The following is a 21628-nucleotide window of genomic DNA, read 5'->3' on the forward strand; positions in this document are numbered from 1 at the left end:
GCTTTAAATGCACATGTGTAAATTTGCTGTGTCTCTTGTTCATGTTCAACTTTGATGTATTTAACAATGTGAACTTGATTTGATTCAATGTTGTTTCTCTTTTTTCCGTGTGTGACCTTTTTTTTTTCAAACTATAGAGCTTTTGTTGTTGGGCCGAACTGTGGATTTTTTTTTTTTTTCTCCAAGATTTGAACCCACAACCTTGGTGTTGCCATGCGGACACTATACAATGTACTGAGCTACAGTGATAGTGCTGAATAAAAAACAGCAAACTGATGTTCAGTCAGTGTTGAACTCTCCTTTAACCCTAACTCATGTAGCCGAGGCGGCTAATGATGCTAACAGTGGTTTTCAACAGGTTTATATCATGTAAAAGGTATAAGCTATAGTTTTGAACAGAGACTAGTGTGTGCGTGTGTGTTTGTGTGTGTTATCCCATAACGATCCTGTTGGAGATGGCTCCTGGCAGAGTGTAGAAGAGCAGGGCGAGGAACAGCAGCGTGATGAGCAGCAGCAGAGCGATGATGATGTACTTCTTGTAGCTTCTCCAAACCAGGTGGAAGAAACATTTGAAGGGGTTGACGAACCAGGAGAAGGACGTGTCAGGACGACTGCAGGAGGAGAGAGAGGGGAGAGGGTGAAGGTGTTTCACTCTGTGAGGCATTTAGGGGATTTTTTTAATTATTTTTTTAAACTTTTTTTATTATAGTTCAAGACCAGAAACTTAGCTCAAGTTGGTCATTAAAAAGTTCTTGTATAACATAAAAACACAGATAGATGGAGGCTGTGGGAGAGAAACTACTTCCTGATTGCAGCTTATAATATTATAAAAATACTTGAATATAAGAATATTTTGACATTTTACTAAATATAATTATCAATTTTTTTGTCAAGAGCATCACAAAAAGGTCAGATACATCATAAGCTCACAGGTGGTTAACTTAGCATGAAGACTACCAGCCAAAAGTTTAAAAAAAAAACTAAAAATAACAATACATGGTTTTCTGAAGGGTTAAACTGGGCAGGTTCTTAACTTCCAGTCTCAAAAGTTTCAAACTATTTTTTTTTTCTTTTAATGATTGCAGATGATTTAATTTATTATTTGTTATAGTCCAACATATAGAGTTATATGTCACTTTCTAAATGGCGTAATGGTAAAACAATACTATATCCATGACTGACACGTTGGTACAGCTTTCATATTATATACATAGTTGTGTGTTAGTTATTTACATTAAACCATTTAGTTTGTATCCAAAGTCGGACCTCAGTCCAAATTTAGCTCCAGAGCCTCAATGAGTCAAATCTTTCATAAAAACTACTTATAGCAGCCAGTATATTCTTGTCAGAGATTTTGAAACCCGTCATGTTATAATGAACTTACTGCTGCTAAAGTAAAAAAACAGCTCCTTAAACTCAACCAGAGTCACTCACTTTGGTTTTGGCAGCGGCTCCGGCTCCTTTCGAGCTTTTCCCACCGGATTCTTCTCGGCCTCCTCAGACGTCACCAGGTGAAACTCGGCCTCCACCTTCCCCTGTTGGAGTCAGACCACACCTGTCAGTCCTGGAAAACCTGGCAAACTCTCTGAATAAGTCAGTGTGTATGTGTGTGTGTGTTTGTACCGTCAGCTCTCCAGATTTGGCTAAAGGCCACCAGCCTCTCGCTCTCTTCTGCTGGAAGATGGAGATTCTCTCCGTCCTGTCCTCGATCATGTCGGCCTTACACGACTTGGCTGTCTTGGCCCCCCGAGGGAAACTATGGAGGTCCAACTCCACAGTGCCTAAACACACACACACACACACATACACACATACACAGCCTTGAAGGGATAGTTCACCCAAAATTGAAATTTCACTCATTATCTACTCACCCTCATGTCGACTAAGGGCTGGGAGAAGTTTCAGAGTCCTCCGTGGCTTCTCTGAGTTACAGGGGGTCTCGGCGTAGCAGTGTATGTCCATATAACGGTTGCAAATGGATACCAACTGTCTTCGTAACGTCTTGTATTGAAGCCCCGAAATGCAATATTGTCCTGAAATTTTTTTTATAAGTCTACATTTCAAGCTTGTTTTGTAGCGGAAGCTCCTCAAAGCTCCTCTTCCCGGTTCGTCCAAATTTGACGAACTGGGAAGAGGAGCTTCCGCTACAAACAAGCTTGAAATATAGACTTATTTAATTTTTTTCGGGACAATTTCGCATTTTGGGGCTTCAATACAAGACGGACATTACATACGAGCAGCATAGAGGTATTTGGATGTTTTTTGGTGTGTCTTTTTGTTACAAAGACAGTTGGTATCCATTTGCAACCGTTATATGGAGATGCACTGCTACGCCGAGACCCCCTGTAACTCAGAGAAGCCACGGATAACTCTGAAACTTCTCCCAGCCCTTAGTCGACATGAGGGTGAGTAGATAATGAGTGAAATTCCAATTTTGGGTGAACTATCCCTTTAATCAGCCAGATATGCAAATATAAAAACACATATGGAGAAGCAGTAACACACACACACACACACACACACACACACACACACACACACACACCTAGGAAGTCGTCAGACGAGAGCGTCTCAAAGTCCCAGACCTGCAGCATGAGGATGGCGGGAATCTTCTGCTCCGTTTTATCCAGAGAGAAAATGTGTTCTCTCTTACTCACCACAATCACCTGAGAGAGGAAGAAAAAATATAAATGCACATATAACATTGTAAGTACTAATAAAGTTATTTGAAAGAATCGAATGCAGCCAGGGAACCTTCTCAGCAGGCAGGTAGCTGAAGGGGTAGACGAAGCGCCAGTTGAAGTTTCCTTCTCCGGTCAGAGAGTTGTAGTGGACGTCTGTCTCCTGTCGGTCGTCCTCCAGACCCTTCAGCCAGCTGAGAGAGGGAGAGAGAGATTGTGTATAAAAAATCCTACTTTTATATTTTATCATGATTTGACTTTTGCATTTACCTTAAAATGTTTTGTTTGTATTTAAAAGATATATTTTGTGTCACCATGTTTCATCATGGAGAAGCCAGTTAAAGGTTTGCACTATTTAAAAAATCATTCTTAGTATCACATTACTGTAATTAATTAAATAATAACTTTGGGTTTGATGGAAAAAAAAAAAAAAAAGAGTTTGTTTTTACCCTTTGATGTAAATGTCACTGGACTGTTGACCAGTCAGGAAGCTGCTGTCGGTCAGAATCACATCCTCTGTGTTCCAGATGACGATCCGCAACTCGTATCTGAACACACACATACACACAATGCTTTAAAAAAAAAAAAAAAAAAAAAACATTTGTATGTATTTTGTTTCATAAAGACTGATCTCTTCACCCTTTAGGCTTTCGAGGTGAGATGTCCACTGAAGGTCCAGGGTGAGGTAAGTCCATGGGAAACATGTCGATCCACATCTGAACCTGACCCTAAACACACACACACATGGAAGAAACATGAAGGATTATTTCCTGTCTTCTGATATTAGCTGCTGTTACATTAGTCATATTATCACAACTTGGCACCTAATGAAAAATATCCACATCCTAATTTTCTGCTGTGAGCTCAGTACAGTCTGATAAATGTACTCTAACTCTTGACACTGTCAAATATAAAAAAAAATTGTCAGACATCTAAAGACTGTTATTCTGAAGGGGTTTCTGTGAGTCATCTTGCTGTTGATTAAGAATAAAAACGTGTTTTTCCTGATCCGAGCCACATGCTGCTGCTGGGTTTTCCTACCTGGTCCATACCGGGCCGTGACTTGTGGAACAGGGTTCTGGTCTCAATGTGTTCAGGTACCAATTTACATCCCACAGCTGGGATCTCAGCCCAGCGGTGCAGGATCTTCAGAGACAAGTGTTCATAGGACTCCACCGGCTGATCTGGGACATGTGAACACAACAGTATCAGTAGTGTCAGTGATGTCATATCTAGTATATGTGTGTGAGTGTATGTGGTTGTGTTTGACAGAGACTTCATATAAATTTATAGTATGTATTTTGGAAACCCTTGCGAGTTAAAAACAGGAGTACCATGTGCTTGTCTCAGAAAATCCTTGTACTGGAGTCAATGGGCAGCAGGGAGGGATCATGCCCCACTCAGAAGCTCACAGTTTAAATTCTGTAAGTCTCTCTGCTTTTTTGAGCACATTGTGAGAGAAAGGACAAGTTTGTCTACAACTTTGGAAAAAATCCTATGTGTAGAGTGTAATTTGTGGGCGCAAGCAACGTGGAAAAAGAAAAGTTTCAGACAACTTCTCCCACTCTAGCCGATGATGTCACCCACTCTATCCCGAACATTCCACGCAATACACACCCATTAAAATCTTAAAAATTTCTCCAAAAACAATCATGGTCATTGGACAGTGATTGATCAAAAACTACACATCAAAACACATAATTCTTCATCAACAGACAAGACTTGTGTCCACATTTTAAAGTTTAAATGGAGTCCCTAGCTGAAAGTATACCAGAGTAGTAGACATTTGAAAAAGTCTAATAATTTCTTCATTTTTTGACCTCCCCACAATTATTTCTATTGGAAATTTTTCGCAGTTTTTTGTGAAATACATTGCAAAAAAATAATATTCTGTAGAGCAGTGGTTCCCAACCTTTTTTGGCTCGTGATCCCATTTTGACATCACAAACTTCTGGCGAACCCGCGGCCGTCAATCAAGATGCGCCAGTTCAGATATTTTTATATGCTACATTTTATTGGAACTCGATTTGTGGAAGTATCCACCTTTTTCCGAACGTCAAAAACGTAAGCCTGTTTTGCCGGTTTTGCTCTTCCGGTGGAATTTTATGTTTACGTTTCCATGGTTTCGGTAGTCGCGGTAAATGCATGGATTTCTTTTCTTTTTTTTTTCAATGAAAATCTGTAAAACGCATGGATCATCAAACCAGCTTTTAACAGTGGATATCACACAAATTGACATCCGTGTTAAAAGCCAGCGTTAATAGATCCATGCGTTTATCACAACTATGACGACAACACCAAACCGGCAAAACCGGAAGCCGGTTTTGACCATAGATGACGTTCGGAAACTTGTGGATAGAATACAGTTGTAATGTGTGGTTGTTTTATTGTGTTGACTCTACCTTCGTGCATGAAGAGTGTTTTTCCTGTGAAGACTTTATCTGCCACGGTGATGCGTCCTGGTCTGAAATGAGGCCCGTCCACTGCGTTCTCTCTGCACAGCTTGGACAGCAGCTCTGACGGCTTCAGACAGTCTCTCCAGGCATTATACCCATCACTGACAGACGGGAAGAGGAGACACAGGGTTTTAGGCTTTCAAAATAAAAGCAGCATGGTTCCCACATGAAGCCAAATAGGAGCAGTGTGTCTTCAGTGCGACGTACAGACTGTACTCAGCGGGGAGTCCACATGTGGCTCTGTGTCGACTGTAGAAGCGGTTCTCCAGGTCGATACGGGTCTCTCCGATCAGGTCGTCTCCTCCGACCAAGTCGTAGTCATAGATCAAAACTGTGAGCAGAGACTCCTGAGGAAAGGTTGCCTGGAGCTCAAAAGACCTGGAGAAGGAAAAAGAAGAAGGAGACGAACTGGTTAAAGTCACACTAGATCTAAACTCTAAGAATCCAGAGGAGGTGATGTCCTTTTTTTACAGTCAGGTAGCACAGTCAACACAGTTATTTATTTACCGTCCAAACACTGGGTTGAGCTGCTTAGGAATGTAGTTGTCTCTGTCTTTGATTTCGTTCTTGCCAACACGGAGGACAATGTACGGGTCGGCCTTCCCGTCTGGGTCAGCCGGGTGCAGGTTGGACGCCTGTGTGGGTGTATCCAGGATAATCAGAAACCCACTGAGAAAACAACTGAAACCCGAGAGAGGGTTGTTTTAAAACAAGCGGGACTCACAGAGACGATATAAACCCGTATGAGGACTTGGACTGAGCCGTTGGAAGGGATTCCTCTGCAGACTCTGTAGTATCCAGTGTCTGCGGTTTCATCCAAGTCCTCGTCCTCGTCCTCTGTGAATCTATACAGGCAGAACCGGCCCTGGACAGAGTTCAACACTAAGTTAGTTAGTTGTTTCCAACTGGAGAAGTGACATGAAAAAGAACTTTCTAACCTTAAACTTGCCGACAAATCTCTCGTCGGTCGACCCGTCCTCGTCGCTGGCCTTCCCTCTGAACAGCTCGTACGTGTTCACCCAGTCATCGAACGGGCCGAACTCTGACTCCAGCTCCTTGTTGTAGAGCTGCAGGAAGCAGGAAGTCGTCAGCATCACTCTCGGTAGGGTATGGAGAGCTGTGATCTTATTGGTCAGGCAGTGTGAGTGACTAATCACCTGGAGTGTGGCCAGTTTAGAAGACGGACCGAGGCTCTGCTCCAGGGTTCCTTTTCCTTTCTGCTTCTTCTTCTTGTCTGCGTCGGACTGGGAGGAGACTGATGGAGCAGAACCAGAACCAGAACCAGAACCAGACTGAGGTCAGTGGAGACACTCACACAAACACATTCTGGCTCAAACACTAAAACATTTACTCGCACAGTGATGACAGGGGCGTCGACAGCAGGAACAGACAAAATTCACTCGTTGGTTTCAGTAACGTACGGTGGCCCTGAGAGCTCAACACACTGCAATGTGCAAAGACACAAACACACTGCAAATTTAGAAGAACATCCTCAACTGGGAAAAGGAAGCACTGCAAAAATAAAAAAAAATAAAAAAACATGCACAGAAAGAAACTGCAAATCCAACTCTACAACAAGAGTGTTTCCAGCAGAGACAAGTTGAGTTCACTCTCTCGCGCTAATGGAATTAAAATTGTTACTTTAATTGTAAACTTATCTATAAACCACCTAAAAACATAGTTTACAAAGCAATGAAAGTTAGAGAAGTTACCAGGGGAGGACACATGCACACCCAAAAGGGAAATATTCACCTGGAAACACTTTTGTTATGTTTAGTGAGTTTGCAGCACGTTTGGAAATATTCATGTGTTTTCCTAAGTTGCAGTGTGTTGAACTTTCCGGGCCACCATACAAGTGTCAATCAGAAACCTACACGTGATGTTCCCTTCATCTTCGCCAGAGGAGACAAGAAAAAGCCTGTTGTTGACCTTTCCTCTCAGTTATGACCTCACACCACCTCAACAACAACACACTGAGCTGATCCCTGCACAACAACAAGTGACCACCACAACTTATGTATCTATAGAAGCAGAAGCCGGAGTGGCGGCTGCAGGGGAGATCATGCAGTGACAGAACCAAACATCCAGTATGACATCCTAAATTATCCATAAACAGCTGCAAACATCTGTCCACAGAAACCAGGGAGATTCACTCAGGGTTCAGTCGTCTGAGTTCTTACCCAGAGAATCCAGTCCAGCGCTGAGCAAGCTGTGGAACTGAGAAGCTGCAACACACAACAATGTGTGTGTGTGTATGTGTGTATGAGACAAAGAGTCACATGACACAGACACATGACCTGCTCACACCTCCACCTGTTGCCTCCTGCTCTCTATGATCACCACACAATGTCAGATACAACAGAGGAGTTCTGACCTTTTTCAAAGACCTGGGGCAGCTGGGCGCTGTCCTTCTGTTTGTCCTGCAACACAAACACATATGCAGATGATCACACATTATCTTTTTGAAAAGGTCTTTTTTTGCAACAGAACTCCACCTGTTTCTCCACAGAGGCGTAGTATTTGGACCACCAGTCGATGACGCTCTCTGCTGATTCGTCAGCGATGGTTCGTTTCCTCCTCTTGGTGCTCCTCGAGCTCTGGATTTTAAACATGAAAGAATCAGACACCACTGCATGTGATCTACATTATTATCACAGCGATAAATCCAGTAACTTTTACCTTTTTCTTCTTGGTTTCTTCCTTAGGGGTGGGCGGGGCTGGTCGCGGAGCGTCGTCATCAATAGTGACGAGAAACTCCTCATTGGTTAGAGCAGCAACAGAACTGGTCTCTCCAGTGGGATGTGACGGTCCTGATGGACCACAGACAGAACATCTCATGGTTAAGACTGATCACACAACTTCTTAACCCTCCTGTTGTCCTTCTGGGTCAAACTGACCCAATATGTTCCCTTCCTCCATCCTTCCTTCCTTTTTCCCTCTCTTCCTTCCCGTCGTCCTTACTTCTTCTTCCTTCCTCTTTTGATCCAATTGACCCAATCTGTTCCCTCCCTCCATCGTTCTATCCTTCCTTTTTCCCTTCCTTCTTTCCACAATCCCTTTTCCTCCCTTCTTTCCTTCCTTCCTTCCTTCCTTCCTTCCTTCCTTCCTTCCTTCCTTCCTTCCTTCCTTCCTTCCTTCCTTTTTGACCCAATTGACCCAATCTGTTCCCTCCCTCCATCTTTCTATCCTTCCTTTTTCCCTTCCTTCTTTCCACAATCCTTTTTCCTCCCTTCTTTCTTTCCTTCCTTCCTTCCTTCCTTCCTTCCTTCCTTCCTTCCTTCCTTCCTTCTTGACCCAATCTGTTCCCTCCCTCCATCTTTCTATCCTTCCTTTTTCCCTTCCTTCTTTTTCCTTCCTTGAATGAATCTGTTCCCTCCCTCCATCTTTCTTTCCGTCCTTTGTCCCTTCCTTCTTTCCACAATCCTTTTTTCCTCCCTTCCTTCCTTTTTGACCCAATTGACCCAATCTGTTCCCTCCCTCCATCTATCTTTCCTTCCTTTTCCCCTTCCTTCTTTCCCTTCGTCCTTCCTTCTTTCCTTCCTTGACCAAGGAGGACAACAGGACGGTTAAACATGACGCTCACTGGGGCGGTGCGTGGCGCAGTGGTTAAAGCGGCCGCCCCATGTAGAGGCTACAGTCCTCAACGCAGGCGTCTCCGGTTCGAATCCCGCGTCGGGCAGACCTTTCCTGCATGTCGTTCCCCCTCTCTCTGCCTCCCCCTTTCCTGTCTATCTCACTATGTGCTATCAAATAAAGGCAAAAACGCCCAAAAAATATACTTAAAAAAAAACAACAAAAAAAACATGACGCTCACTGACTTCTCAAGAACTTTCAAAGACAAATTTCCACAAATTCAAAGACCCAAGTTTATTTTACCGCCATATTTTGATGTTGTTGATATATGTTAACGTTAATATCCCTGTGCAGCTGTTCTTACCCTCGGCGCTCTGTGGATCTGCTGAGGTTCCAGGTTCGGGGCCGTACGTGATTTTGGGTAGTTTGTGTGTCTGTATGGGAGCAGGCGGGGCTGGAGGAGCGATGTAATTGAAGGCCTTGAGGTTGTTGATGATGTGGTTTCCGACCAACGTGCTGCGACCGAACGCCCGCCAGTCAACGACAGTGATACTGAGAGGAGGGTGAAGGAGCTCGTTCTCTGGTAGCTCCTGCAGAACGATGAAAAACATGTCAGGTTCTCAATGATAACCAAAATAACTTTAGACCCAGGTATGATTGCGTAACATCTCGTACTTTTTGTAAACATGTTTTATTAGGTGTGTAGGTCTCACCAGCTCTATGACATCAACCAACACAGAGAAGTTTGGGTTGGACTTGTACTTCTGGATGACGGAGGAACGCAAAGTTTTACCTGCACACTCTATGAAGACCTGGAGAGTGAGAGAGTGAAAAAAAAGAGTGATTCACCATCTGTATTTCCTTCTGTAAAGGTTCCGTCCTGTTGCACGGTTTATCTCTTTCCCTCTTGTGGGAGGCAGCACATTTTTCTTGTGTACATATCACATATGTGAATCAAGATTCAGATCTGTTACACATAGAATAGAAATGATGAAAGAAGACAAAAGACACAACATAACACAAAAGTGGATCCATACACATAGAAGTTGTACCACCAGCTAACACAACACTTCCAAAAGCATAACACCCTGAAGGGATAGTTCAACATTTTGGCAAATTGGCCCATTGCCATAATTCCTATAGTTTTAGGAGTAGGTTAATTACCTCTAATTGTCGGTGCAAGCTGTTTTTAGAAAGGCGGAGCAGAGCCGCGAGCTGCTTAGAGCTACGCTACGGAGGCTAATGGGATTTTTTGGTTTCCCTCATCAAACTCATCAGATACACAATCCAACAACTCCACAACGCTCTGGTGGACAAGTTGTGACCTGCACATTCACCACGCTATGAGATAATTACAGAACGTTACCAGACAGAGTTGTTTTAGAGGGAAATGCAGAGACTGCGTTCCCTGTCGGGAATACGCATCAGCAGTTTTGCATGAATTGACCTCTAAAACAACTCGTCTCATAACGTTCTGTATTCATCTCATAGTGCGGTGAATGTGCAGGTCACAAGAGCATTTTGGAGTTGTTTGATTGTGTATTTGATGAGTTTAAAACTATAAGGATTATGGCAATGGGCCAATTTGCCAAAATGTTGAACTATCCCTTTAACCCCTAAATGCCCAAATAAAAGCATCTAAATGTGATAAGATAAGAAACACTTAAACCAAAACCCTAAAATCAGACAGAACTTGTTCATTCGTGTTTGTTTTTGTACCTGTGGTCGATCGACGGACAAGAGCTGAACCTTCTTCAACTCCCTAAGACCCCAGAATAAAACCTGGCGGAGACAAATATAAAGATTTAAACCAACACCAGATTCATCCTTTACATCAGACAACAAACACTGAGTCCAGACTCTCAGGTGATCAAACCTCCAGTCTGTAGGTGCTGAGAACAGGTCGGATGTTTTCAGGAACTGCGTAGATGCCTCCGTCTTGTTCCTCTAATGGCGGCAAACTCTGGTCTCCAGACTCTGTGATCTTCACAGTCATCACAGTGATATTTTGTTATGATTCATTCTGCATTATTATGATGGAAACTGGAGGTTACACAACAGAAACACCGTGTGACCGACCTGCAGCAGCTCAAACGCGGCCAGCAGGTCTCCTCCTGGCTGACTGCCACAGTGCAGCGGGCTGTATTGCAGGGTTGGAGGTTTGTAGCTTTCCGAGGATAACCTCACCTCCGGGACGGCAACTGTGGCCCCCAGGTACTCAGCCTTACCCTGCACATGGCAGCAGACAGGAGGAGGTCAGACAGAGAGAGGAGGTGATAATGACTAAACCATGACTAAATTGATCTGTTCATCTCTGTACCAGAGCGTCATCATCGTAAACCTCGATGATGATTCGTGGAGGCTCCTGCTGGATGAGCTCCAGGTCTCCACTCAGCAGCAGGCGGTGCATCGGCAAACACTGATTCCACGTAGGACTGAGAGTCTGACTGATGATCTGACAACAACACAAACACAAATAAAAACCTTAAACCTGGACACACCAACTCAGGTCACTTGATTGTGTCCACAAATGAAGATAACAGCTTTGGGGCTCTAGTAACAACAAGTCTGTGTCAGCCAATCAGAAGAGAGGAGGATCTGAGCCTCTCTTATGACTGGCTGATTGTTTTCTGAGTGATCTAAAAAAAAAAAAATCAGAGGTAAAACCCTGAGGTAAAATCAGGTAAAACACACTGGGTCAGGTGGATGGGGCTTTGTAACTGCTTTGTTGTGACATCACAAAGTGACAGGAAGTCCTGACGGCTGGTTTTAAGGCTCAGTTTCTGAATACAGGCTGTGTGCATTTCCAGAGATTTTGATACTTTCACAGTATTAATACAGAACCTAGAGCTGCTTTATAATCACACTACACATGGACATCTACCTTTATACTGTATGGAGCTTTAATACAAACATCTACCTTTATACTGTATGGAGCTTTAACACAAACATCTACCTTTATACTGTATGGAGCTTTAATACAAACATCTACCTTTATACTGTATGGAGCTAAAATCTAGTGATGTCTACACATACAATGAACACTTCTAACACACACACACACACACACACTCACATTGGTGGTTTGGCAGTTTGAGAGAAAGGTGACGCGAGCGAAAGGGTCAGACAGGCCGGAGCTGTCGGCAGCGATCAGACCACGAGCCTGATACATGTGACACCTGAGCTGGAAGTGATGCTGTTCTGGAGACAAACAACACAAAACGTGGGATGTATTTTAGGGTCGGAGAACTAATTTAAATGTATAACAAACATCCCTCTGACCACATGTTTTGTGTTGACTGAAAAATAAACTTGTATTTGTAGTTTCCTGCTCACCTGCACCGACCAGGTGTGTTGGTGGATTGTTGGGGTCAGCACCCCCTCTGGCCGGAGTGAATCCTGCAGGCAGGTCGTCCATCATGTGGATGGAGTCTGAGCAGGTGCCAAACCACAGATACACATCCAGCTTCGCTTGGACCGACAGGCCTGCAAATCGCTTCCCTGGAGGCTGCAAAACAACACACACATGTTTGTTCTGTGCATGCCTGCCTGTGTTGCAACAATAGTTTTTAACTTGTGTGTGAGCACACTGCAAAACCTCAAAATCTTACGAAGAATATTTGTCTGATTTCTAGTCAAAATGTTGTTTCTAGTCAAAACAAATCTCATTCTACTTAAAATAAGACTCATCACATAAAAAGTAGCTTGTTTTTAGACACTTTTTTACTTCTTTAAAGCAGATTTTCACTTGAAATAAGTAGAAGAATCTGACAGTGGATCAAGTTTTTCATTCTTATTACAAGCACAAAAAACTTGCTTTCACTGGCAGATTTTTCTACTTATTTCAAGTATATGCAAAAAAGGGGCTGCCGCTTCACCCAGCTGGTTCTCTGCTAAGGTGCTGGAGGTATCAAAAGTGTCCAAACTGAAGAAAAAGATCTCCGCACACTTGGATCTATGCAATTTCACTTTAAACTTTATACTTATTTCAAGTGAAAATGTGTTTGAAACAAATGAAAATGATCTAAAAACAAGTTCATTGTTAGGTGATGAATCTTATTTTGAGTGAAAAGAGTTTAGTTTTGACTAGAAATGAGACAAATATTCCTGGAAAGAGTTTTTGCAGTGCATCTACCTTCAGGAACAGAGTGATTATCTTGCCACAGTGAACTCCTCGGGCCTCCTGGTTGCTGGAGAACAGCAGGTCTCTGGCTTTGACCCGAGCGCACGCAACACGCTTGTTGTTGCTCAGCAACCACACAAACATGTCTGGTATTGTGTGCTGGGGCTGCAGCGTGTGGGGTAAGAAAGGTAAGGATGCACAGGGTAAATAAGAAAAAAACATGCACACGTATAACACACATGCATGCACACAAACACACACACAAAAGTCCTGTACCTCTTGCACCAGGAAGCGAACTCTCTGTGTGAGTTTTGTTGCATCCTGCAGCATCTCTTTCATACCACCAGCTTTTCTCTTCCTTCCTCCCAAAGACTGGGCCTCTTCTATCATACCATCCTGCAACACACACACATACATTTAAAGGTCATGTATATGGAATATTTTTTTGTTAAACACCCCACATTTGCCACCTAAGACAGTGTCTGTAGTTTATACAATGTTCAAATCAAAAACTATTTCCCCACCAGCTCCTGTGTGCACAAGGTCAGGCGTTTCTTGTCCAGCTGTGTCAGGTTGGTGGACTTCAGCTCTGCTTTCAGCTTGGCCTCTGCTCCTGCTATGAAACTCCTGTAGAAAACAAACACACATTGAACACAGTGTGGATGGAACTGGAAGTATAATTTCTATTAAACGCTAGAAAATTGTCCTTGTTTGACATTTTAATTCAATAAAGAAACAATGCAGTTAACTACACGTGCTCTTGTGATATCTGATCACACCTTGCGTCCATGCAGAATTCTTTGAGGACGATTTTCAGCATGTCCTCGGCCCCGGGGTCGGACTTCTTGTGCAGCTCTGCAGCACTGGCCACGCCTCCTTCCTGAGAGGACAGAAATATTTTACTCAAAGAGTGTCGTCAGTGTTTAGGTTCAATTACACTTTCATGGTGTGTGTGTGTATGTGTGTGTGGACATACAAACAGAACAGCTATATTCTCCAGCATGTTTGAGTTGTAGAGTCGGTGGGTTCTGTCCTCCCATTGGCTCAGCACATTAACACACGGCTTTTGCTTCTCCAGGGGAAGATGCATGTAGTACCTACACACACACACACACACACACACACACACCCTTGTAAGGCTATCTTTGTGAGGACACTCATTGATATAATGTATTCCCTAGTCTTACCCTAATCTTAACCAACCAAAACAAATGCCTAACCCAAACCATTACTCTTAAACTAACTTAAACCTAATTATAGCCTAAAGTCTTAACCCTCAAACAGCCCTTGGAAAAAGTGAGGACCGGCCAAAATGTCCTCACTTCCGAAAAATGTTCTCACTCTGTTGGTTATGATTTGCCGGTCCTCACAACGTAGTAAGTACAAGAACACACACACACATTATTCTTTCCAGTTGCTTTTCCTTTTCCTATAGCTAATCCATTAGTCATTTAGCCTCTTCATGACTCCCAGCTGGTTTAGCTGGTGATTGATTGATTGAAATAAGCTAAGTCTATTATCAAATGTTAATGTGGCTTCACCTGTTCCCTTCGACAATGACCGGTTTCTCTGGAGGCGTGGTGGACTTATAGAGCAGGTGAGTCTCCTGAGGGTCTCTGGGTAGCAGAGGGGAGGAGGGGGACATCGGGGGGGAACTTCGAGGGGAGGTGCTGAAGAAGTCACCGCTGTCTGGGACTTCCAGAGCTTTCCTCCTCCGAGGGACCACGGGACTGGCACTGAGGCTGGGCTCTAAGGTGTTGCCATAGTTACCTGAGAGAGAAGATGTAAATAAAGGAGGGTTTGACTCCTGCAGCGGTAGTTTGATCACTTCAATGTTTGATTTGATGACTCACCCAGTGAAAACTCAAAGCTGATTGGCTTGTCTCCAATCTTTCTGTCGATCATGGAGGCTTCAAACAAAACACCAAACAGCAGGAAGTTCTCCTTGTTGTCAGCATCCAGCTGGACACGGAAACAGCAAAGGTTTATGGGTACCGGCGTATGTGCAGTGCAGTATAGTTTCTATATTGGAACCACTGAGGATATCAGCTCTTACCACAGGTGGAGATTCCACGGGCAGGACCTCTGCTGCCACGGTTTTCCCTTTGTCGTCCTCAGGTGCTCCTCCTGCTGCTGCTCCCGCTGCTCCTCCAGCTGCCGTCTTACCATCCTTCCCTCCGGCCTTTCCCGCTTTAGCATCCTTCGCTGGTTTCACCATTCGAGTGAGTTTGGACTCTGAACCACTGCCTCCTGACAGGATCTCCACCGCCAGCTCCATGTAGACCCGCCCCCTGATACCAGCAGGATTTGGACAGGGAGGGATTTGTTAGTCATTGATCTATGTTTCTTTACATCAAAATGTTTGATTAATGTTCATCTTTTAACACTGACCTGTAAGACACGCCCTCTCCAATGCCCTCATTCAGCTCCACAGTGTCGTCACCCAATGAAGAGTTGCGTGCGGAGCCGTACAGGTTGATCCACGCTGGACCAAAAGTTGGTAAAAATCCTGGAGAAAGCAAGAAGGAAATAAAGAAAGGGGGAATAAGACGGAGAAGATGGACAATCACCATGAGATAAACCCATCTCTTCATCTCTCTTTACCTCTGTCACCATCCTGTTCGTTGGCGATACGTCTCAGGTCAAAGTAATGGGTTCCTATGGCAACATCACTCATGCTTCCCTCATCCCAGACCTGAGAGGAAAAGAAAGAAGCCAAAATCCTGTCACAATGATATTTTTATAGTATCATTAAACATTTAAAGATAATGTATTTTTGAGATTAAAATGGTGTGTATCTGGACCTGGAGCTTCAGTCTCTGACACAGAGGAGGAAACATCTCTGTGAAGACAATCTGCTCATTCCACACCGGGTCTGCTGTGGACTTCTGAGTGGATGTACGACCCTGAGAGGTGAAAGTATGGAGATAGAATCTTTTTTTTTTTGTCGCCTTAAAAGACAAAAACATCTCTGAATTTGGAATAATATAAAACTCTGAGCCTCTTCTTGACGATAAAGTCGTCTAAGGTAACCTTTATTTCACCCACCGCTAGTTTGAAGAAGCTGACCACTACATATGGGTCTACGAGTGCTGTGTTGTCTCCTATAAAGGCCTTGGTGACGTTGGCCATGATGCCGGAGTTGTTCCGGGGGAGGCCTTCAGCTCGATACACCTTCACACAGAAACGAGCCCACGGCCGTTCAGAGGGGAAACCTTCTGGTATCAGCAGGTTCCTGAGGAGGAACATCACAGCAAAACACAAAGATTAAGACGATGAGCCTTTAAACAACCAGGTATATCAGAGTGATGGTAACAACTATTTACCACATGAAATTATGAGACAAACTTGTGCAGCAAAGTGAATCACAATATATCTAATTCAGTTACAGAGAAGAATGAAAATGCCCAAAACTTTCAAACAGTAGAGTATCGTCTGCATATAAAGAGATCCTACGTTCATTGCTATGACTGAAATTAGGGAGGATGTATTAGTTGTACATGCAGGTGCAACAATATGCCAAGAGAATAAAATGTGTATGTGTGCCTGTCTACTTGAAATCATTAAATAACAATAAAGTAGATTTTTCCAGGTAATATGGCAACTCCACGGTATATGATATTATACGTATATGACATGATCTCAAATAATTGCCACATGTACGTTAGATCCTTATGTGGACCCTCTATATCTAAATTATAATGAGTTCTTTTTACACATGAGCAAAATATTTAAAAAGATGTTTATCTTTAAAGAAAAACAACACTTAGGAAAAAAGCTGGCTTTCGTACTTGTCTATCTGCTCGTCAGCATCACTCGCTTTTGGACCTGGTTTCACAGCATCTCCCTTTGCTGTGACGCTGATGTCGCACTTAACATAACCTTTGACCCCGGTGCTGATGTCAGCAGGATTGGTCAGCATGGCCCATTTATTCATGAACTGATGACCTGAGACACAGAGAAAGAGAGAGAGTCATCACTCCATCACAACAGACTGAACTCACAGGGGACTGATGCACCGTGACGTGGACGGCGGTCGTTACCTGGTTGTTTGTAGACTGTCCACACGTCCAGCTTAAAGGAGCCGACACAGAAACTCCTCAGCATCTTAGAGTGCATCACCTGGAGAGTTTAAAAACATGGACATTAAAAACACAAGATACCTGAAGTCAAGATGAAAAAAAGATTAAATTTGATGGAAGAATCCACTCATCTGCTCTTCTTCCTCACCGAGAGCTTGATGACTTTGTCGAAGAAGACCTCTTTGTGGGCAAAGAAGTCAAACACGAAATACTAATGGAGAGAGAGCGGGAGGACAGTTAGAAAACACACACACACACACACACACACTAAGAAAGTTTGTTAAATTATTTCATCATCTCAGTTTATTCCGACCTCATTGTAAAAGGGAGCATTGGTTGCCTCTTTGACGGACGTCTGTTTCTTCTCGTCACCAATCTCAATCACTACACTGGGGTCGATGTTTTCCCCCACCAGCTGCCTCGCCTCTGTGATGTTAATGGCAATCTACAAGACCAACAAAAAGAATTACATCTTTATACTTCTCTAGCTTGGTTATTTCTTTTTGTATTGTGATCTGTGTGTTGTTACCTGGAAGCTCTGTGGTTTCCCTTCACTGTCCTGGATGCGAGTTTTCAGTTTGGACCTGTGGAAGTTTTACTGCACAGGTCAGACTCAAAATCTGACAGTTACTATACAGAGAAATGTGCATGTAAAGGTTTTAATAATGAACAGCAATTTATGATCTGTTACCTGTTGTAAATAAACAATAAACTCAGTTCATCCTATATAGCTATATAACTTCATAGCTGTGAATGTATAAGGTTAAGGTGTAAAGTTTTGTTTGTCGCTGCCTGGGATGCAAACAAATACGAAAAATACAATGTATATTAATAGATATAGATAAATATGATTTTTTTCCCCCTGTGGTTGTACTTTCAAAAACTGCCAAAAGTGAATGCAATTTCATCTCTCTACGGGATTCTAGATCAGAGTATCAAATTTTGTTATAACATACAGCCAAACTGGATTACCATTTGCCACATTCCCACAATCTCAATTGACTGAATCCCACAGGATCTTTCATGTTATACACTTTTTTTTGTCAGTGCATATATTTAATACTGTATACAACCATTTTATAGTGTGTATAAAATATTTCCCACCTCTTGTTGTTTGGTATTATTCTGGTTCGTACTTCAGAGGGTCCCGGTTGATCCTCTGTGCCTTCTCCTTCCAGTAGTGTAGATGCTTCAGATGCTTCGGCCTCACTGTCTGCAGATATAGAGGAACACACACACACGAGTGGACTGACCTCATGTTGCAAACCAACGGTACTAACAACAGTAACATAACATAAAAGGGTGATCAACAGATTTGAATATAAAAGATGCTCCGGTTGTGAAATTACTCAAGATTATCAAATAAAACACACATGTTAATGTCATGACGGAGTTTGGTGCTTTAGGCTTTAAGAAAATACTAGAACACCTTGATTATTGCACTAGTTACACAGACAATTAAATACTCTGATGCCCCATGATGTTCTGTGTAAACAATCGTGACTGTAACACTCTCACTCCAGTGTTTCATATATGACTGTTTGACAAGGGTTAGTCTCATCCACAATGATATGACAGGGATACATTACATACTCTGTTGTATAGCCAAGACTGAGGGATTCATGGGTATGTGTGTGTGTGTGTGTGTGTGTGTGTGTGTGTGTGTGTGTGTGTGTGTGTGTGTGTGTGTGTGTGTGTGTGTGTGTACTTGTTTTACTGGACTTCTGGGGTCCAGCAGGTTTGTGGGGACTAAAATAATGGACCCTGTAAGTCTAATGTCCGTTTGAGGAGTAATGAGTATAGCTATGGATGTCCCTCCAGCTGTTAGGCCTCTTTTTAGTTTAAGGAGCTGTGAATGCATTATGTCAATAATCGGTCCCCACCAGGGCCGGTTTTAGCTATGGGCAATATGGGCGACCGCCCAGGGCGCAATCTTTGTGAGGGCGCACGAGCGCTCTCCAAAAAAAAAAAAAAAAAAAAAAAGACAAAACAAAACTCGCCGTCAAGTTAGTGGAGTGGTCGCTGGGGCGCCCCTATGTCACGTCAACTTGCTGCTGAGAGTCATAGGCCTACTACAGGTTGTGTGTGTGTCAGGAGAGGAGAGGGGGGAGGGGGGGGGGGGGGATCAACTCGCGACTGCTGAGGTCTCACGTCGGATGCTCCGCCGGCCCAGAGGGCTCTCATGCGGGGAAAGAAAGGAGGGTTAAGCGCTAAACTCCTCGCCCTGAAGTTGGCTTCATTTTGGTAATGTTGCTATCGGGATGCCCAGCAATATTCCTCTTCTTCCTCTTCAATGTCCGGTCTCTGGTAAACAACACGAATGAACTGCGACAGGATCATGTGTTAAAAAGGATCCTGGACTGTCATGATGTTTCTAATGAGCAACGTCACGCTGTTTCCAAAACCACACCGACTTCAGCAGAGAAGTGAGTTCTTTATAAAGTTTATGGTTTAAGCACATTTTTAGTTTAGCCTACAGATGGAACAGTGGTTCCTTCCTGTCATTACTTTATATTCAAAATATCATCATGTTGCTGGCCCTACACTCACAAACAAAAACTATTTTAAATTGTGTATTTTTTTAGAGGTTCAGAGGTAGTCAAGCTGCTCAGTTTTAATATAGCCTAAGCCTATACTTTTATGTGATTGGTTATTTTAAAAAATCATTTAAATATGGCTGGATGATCAATAACAAATTAAACTGTGGTTTGACAAATTCAAACACATTTATTGATGATTTAATTTAAAGGAGCCACGGTAGCCTAAGATCATGTGTAAGATCAAATTCAGTGTTAAAGGCGCTCAGGCAGGTGATTTTGAAATACGCTAAAAGTAATCCAGAAAGTACTATTAGTATTAATTTACTTGAGTAATCGAAATGCATTACAGATTACAGATTTTGGGACATGTAATCAGTAATCTGTGGGGGAATACATTTGAAAAGAACCCCCCCCCCAACACTGATTATAATATATTCTTGTGTTTGTTTGTTGGTGGGGTTTTTTTTTTTTTTTTGGGGGGGGGGGGGGGGGGGGGGGCACCAAGGGATGGTTTTGCCCAGGGCGTAAAACTAGCCAGGACCGCCTCTGGTCCCCACTAATAGTCAGACAAGGATAAATGTGTGTGTGTGTGTGTCTTTGTTTGTTTTCCAGGCCTCACCCACAGCTCCTTTATTTGCCAGGACCAGGTCTGTGTCTTTCTTCTTTTTCTTCTTCTTCATTTTCAGGCCAAATATCATCTTGGCCCTCCTGCTCAGAGGACGAAGAGGAAGACTTTCAGTTAGTCGACTCAACTTTCAACCCCGGTCTGCCTACAGACATCTTCCAAGTAAATGACCAGCAAATATTAGTATAGCTACACAGAAAGATGGATTATATTACACTGTATTTAAGGTTTTACACATCCATGTTGGCCTCAGTTAAATGTAGCATGATCATTAATCCCCCACCCCCTCCCTGAAAGGTAAAGAAGGCTGCAGTCCAAACCTTGTGGTTCATTGTCAGAAGACACTGAAGTGTCAGCTGATGTTGGTGAGTCAGAGAGTTCAGTACAGTGAGTCAACTCAGGCCAAATATTGAGTATGATGATGATGTTTGTTTTAATTCTCCATAAAATAACAAACTGAACACACACCCAGTGTTGTGGGTAACTCCACGATACCTGCCCTGTTAGCTAACTCATCGGAGAAGTTCACTGCTCTCAGTATTTTAAATGTAGCACAGTTCACTTTCATATAGATCAAAACCAAATTTTCTCTGTAGATGATGATGATAATAATTAAACACACACACACACACACATGTTGTTGTGATGTGTGATTCTTGCACATCATTGGTGAAAAGCCATGTCTGTTTGTGATTAAAAATCCCACATATGGAACATTTCCACATTTGTTGCTAAAAACAATCAACCAATCTCTGCAGCTTGAATGAGCAAATTCATAAATCTATTTTACTGTAAAACTAAAAGTCATTAGAATGAGAAAACGTAATATGTCGAGTTAGATATAGGAGCTGTTTTAAAGGGACAACGAGGAGTTTTGGAAAAGCAAAGCGTTTTCACACTACATTTATGAGCCTCAGCGCACCGTGAAATTCTTTGACCGGAATGTTTTCATTCATCAAGAATTAAAGTCAGAGGTTCGAAGACGATCACATACCGCCGTAGTCCCGACCATAAACGCCGATTCGGCGGCGTTATTCTCATGACTCGCCGCAAAACCGAAAGTAAGTAAACCGCCACCACTAATGATAACAAAATAATGATAGAGACAAAACTATATATTTATCGAAAATGGGCCCATTAACAAGTGTGGGTGACGTAGATTCATCCACATTAAAGCAGAAGTGAGTGATATATTTGTGTTAATATAAGTCTTAAATAGTTATATCTTCCGACAGCAATCACTTACATAGAGTGTTTGGACTGAAACACGGGTCTCTCAGTCACTCTGCTCTGCTCTGAGCCGAGGAGAAAACATTTATCGTATCCTACAACCTTTATCCAATGAGGAGAGAGAACGGCATGCAGGGCTGTGTGTGCAGCCAAGGAACGCCGTGAATGTGGTGACGTAGCGACGAGGACTGTTATGGTGCGTTCAAGGAAACTCGTATTTTTCCGACCGTGAAGTGGTACCAGTTTGATCTGGTACGAGTTCACCGGTCGGAAGTTACGAGTGGCCGTTATAGTGACTTTCACCGGTAAAACAGGTCG

At 42.9% G+C, this 21628-nt stretch overlaps 1 protein-coding gene across 1 annotated transcript; it reads right to left on the reverse strand.

Annotated features, from left to right (window-relative positions):
• Window positions 1-338: 338 nt before the first annotated feature.
• On the reverse strand, window positions 339-20263 carry fer1l6 (fer-1 like family member 6). The gene is made up of 45 exons (XM_083996023.1): window positions 20075-20263; window positions 18020-18128; window positions 17445-17499; window positions 17229-17360; window positions 17064-17126; window positions 16877-16955; window positions 16625-16781; window positions 15882-16068; window positions 15638-15739; window positions 15438-15528; window positions 15225-15342; window positions 14890-15124; window positions 14687-14795; window positions 14375-14603; window positions 13810-13930; window positions 13613-13713; window positions 13358-13460; window positions 13110-13229; window positions 12846-12998; window positions 12047-12218; window positions 11787-11911; window positions 11031-11165; window positions 10790-10939; window positions 10587-10694; window positions 10430-10492; window positions 9424-9522; window positions 9075-9300; window positions 7817-7947; window positions 7633-7734; window positions 7512-7557; window positions 7318-7362; window positions 6295-6392; window positions 6076-6204; window positions 5862-6002; window positions 5645-5772; window positions 5345-5515; window positions 5084-5238; window positions 3723-3865; window positions 3321-3409; window positions 3131-3229; window positions 2755-2875; window positions 2546-2666; window positions 1624-1781; window positions 1435-1535; window positions 339-611 (listed from the first exon to the last, which is right to left on the reverse strand). The coding sequence occupies exons 1-45, from the start codon at window positions 20151-20153 to the stop codon at window positions 431-433; spliced, it is 5580 nt and encodes a 1859-aa protein (XP_083852149.1). The 5' UTR covers window positions 20154-20263; the 3' UTR covers window positions 339-430.
• Between the last annotated feature and the right edge of the window lie 1365 nt (window positions 20264-21628).

This window comes from Trachurus trachurus (genome assembly GCF_905171665.1).
Source record: "Trachurus trachurus genome assembly, chromosome: 21".
NCBI classification, from domain to species: Eukaryota; Metazoa; Chordata; class Actinopteri; order Carangiformes; family Carangidae; genus Trachurus; species Trachurus trachurus.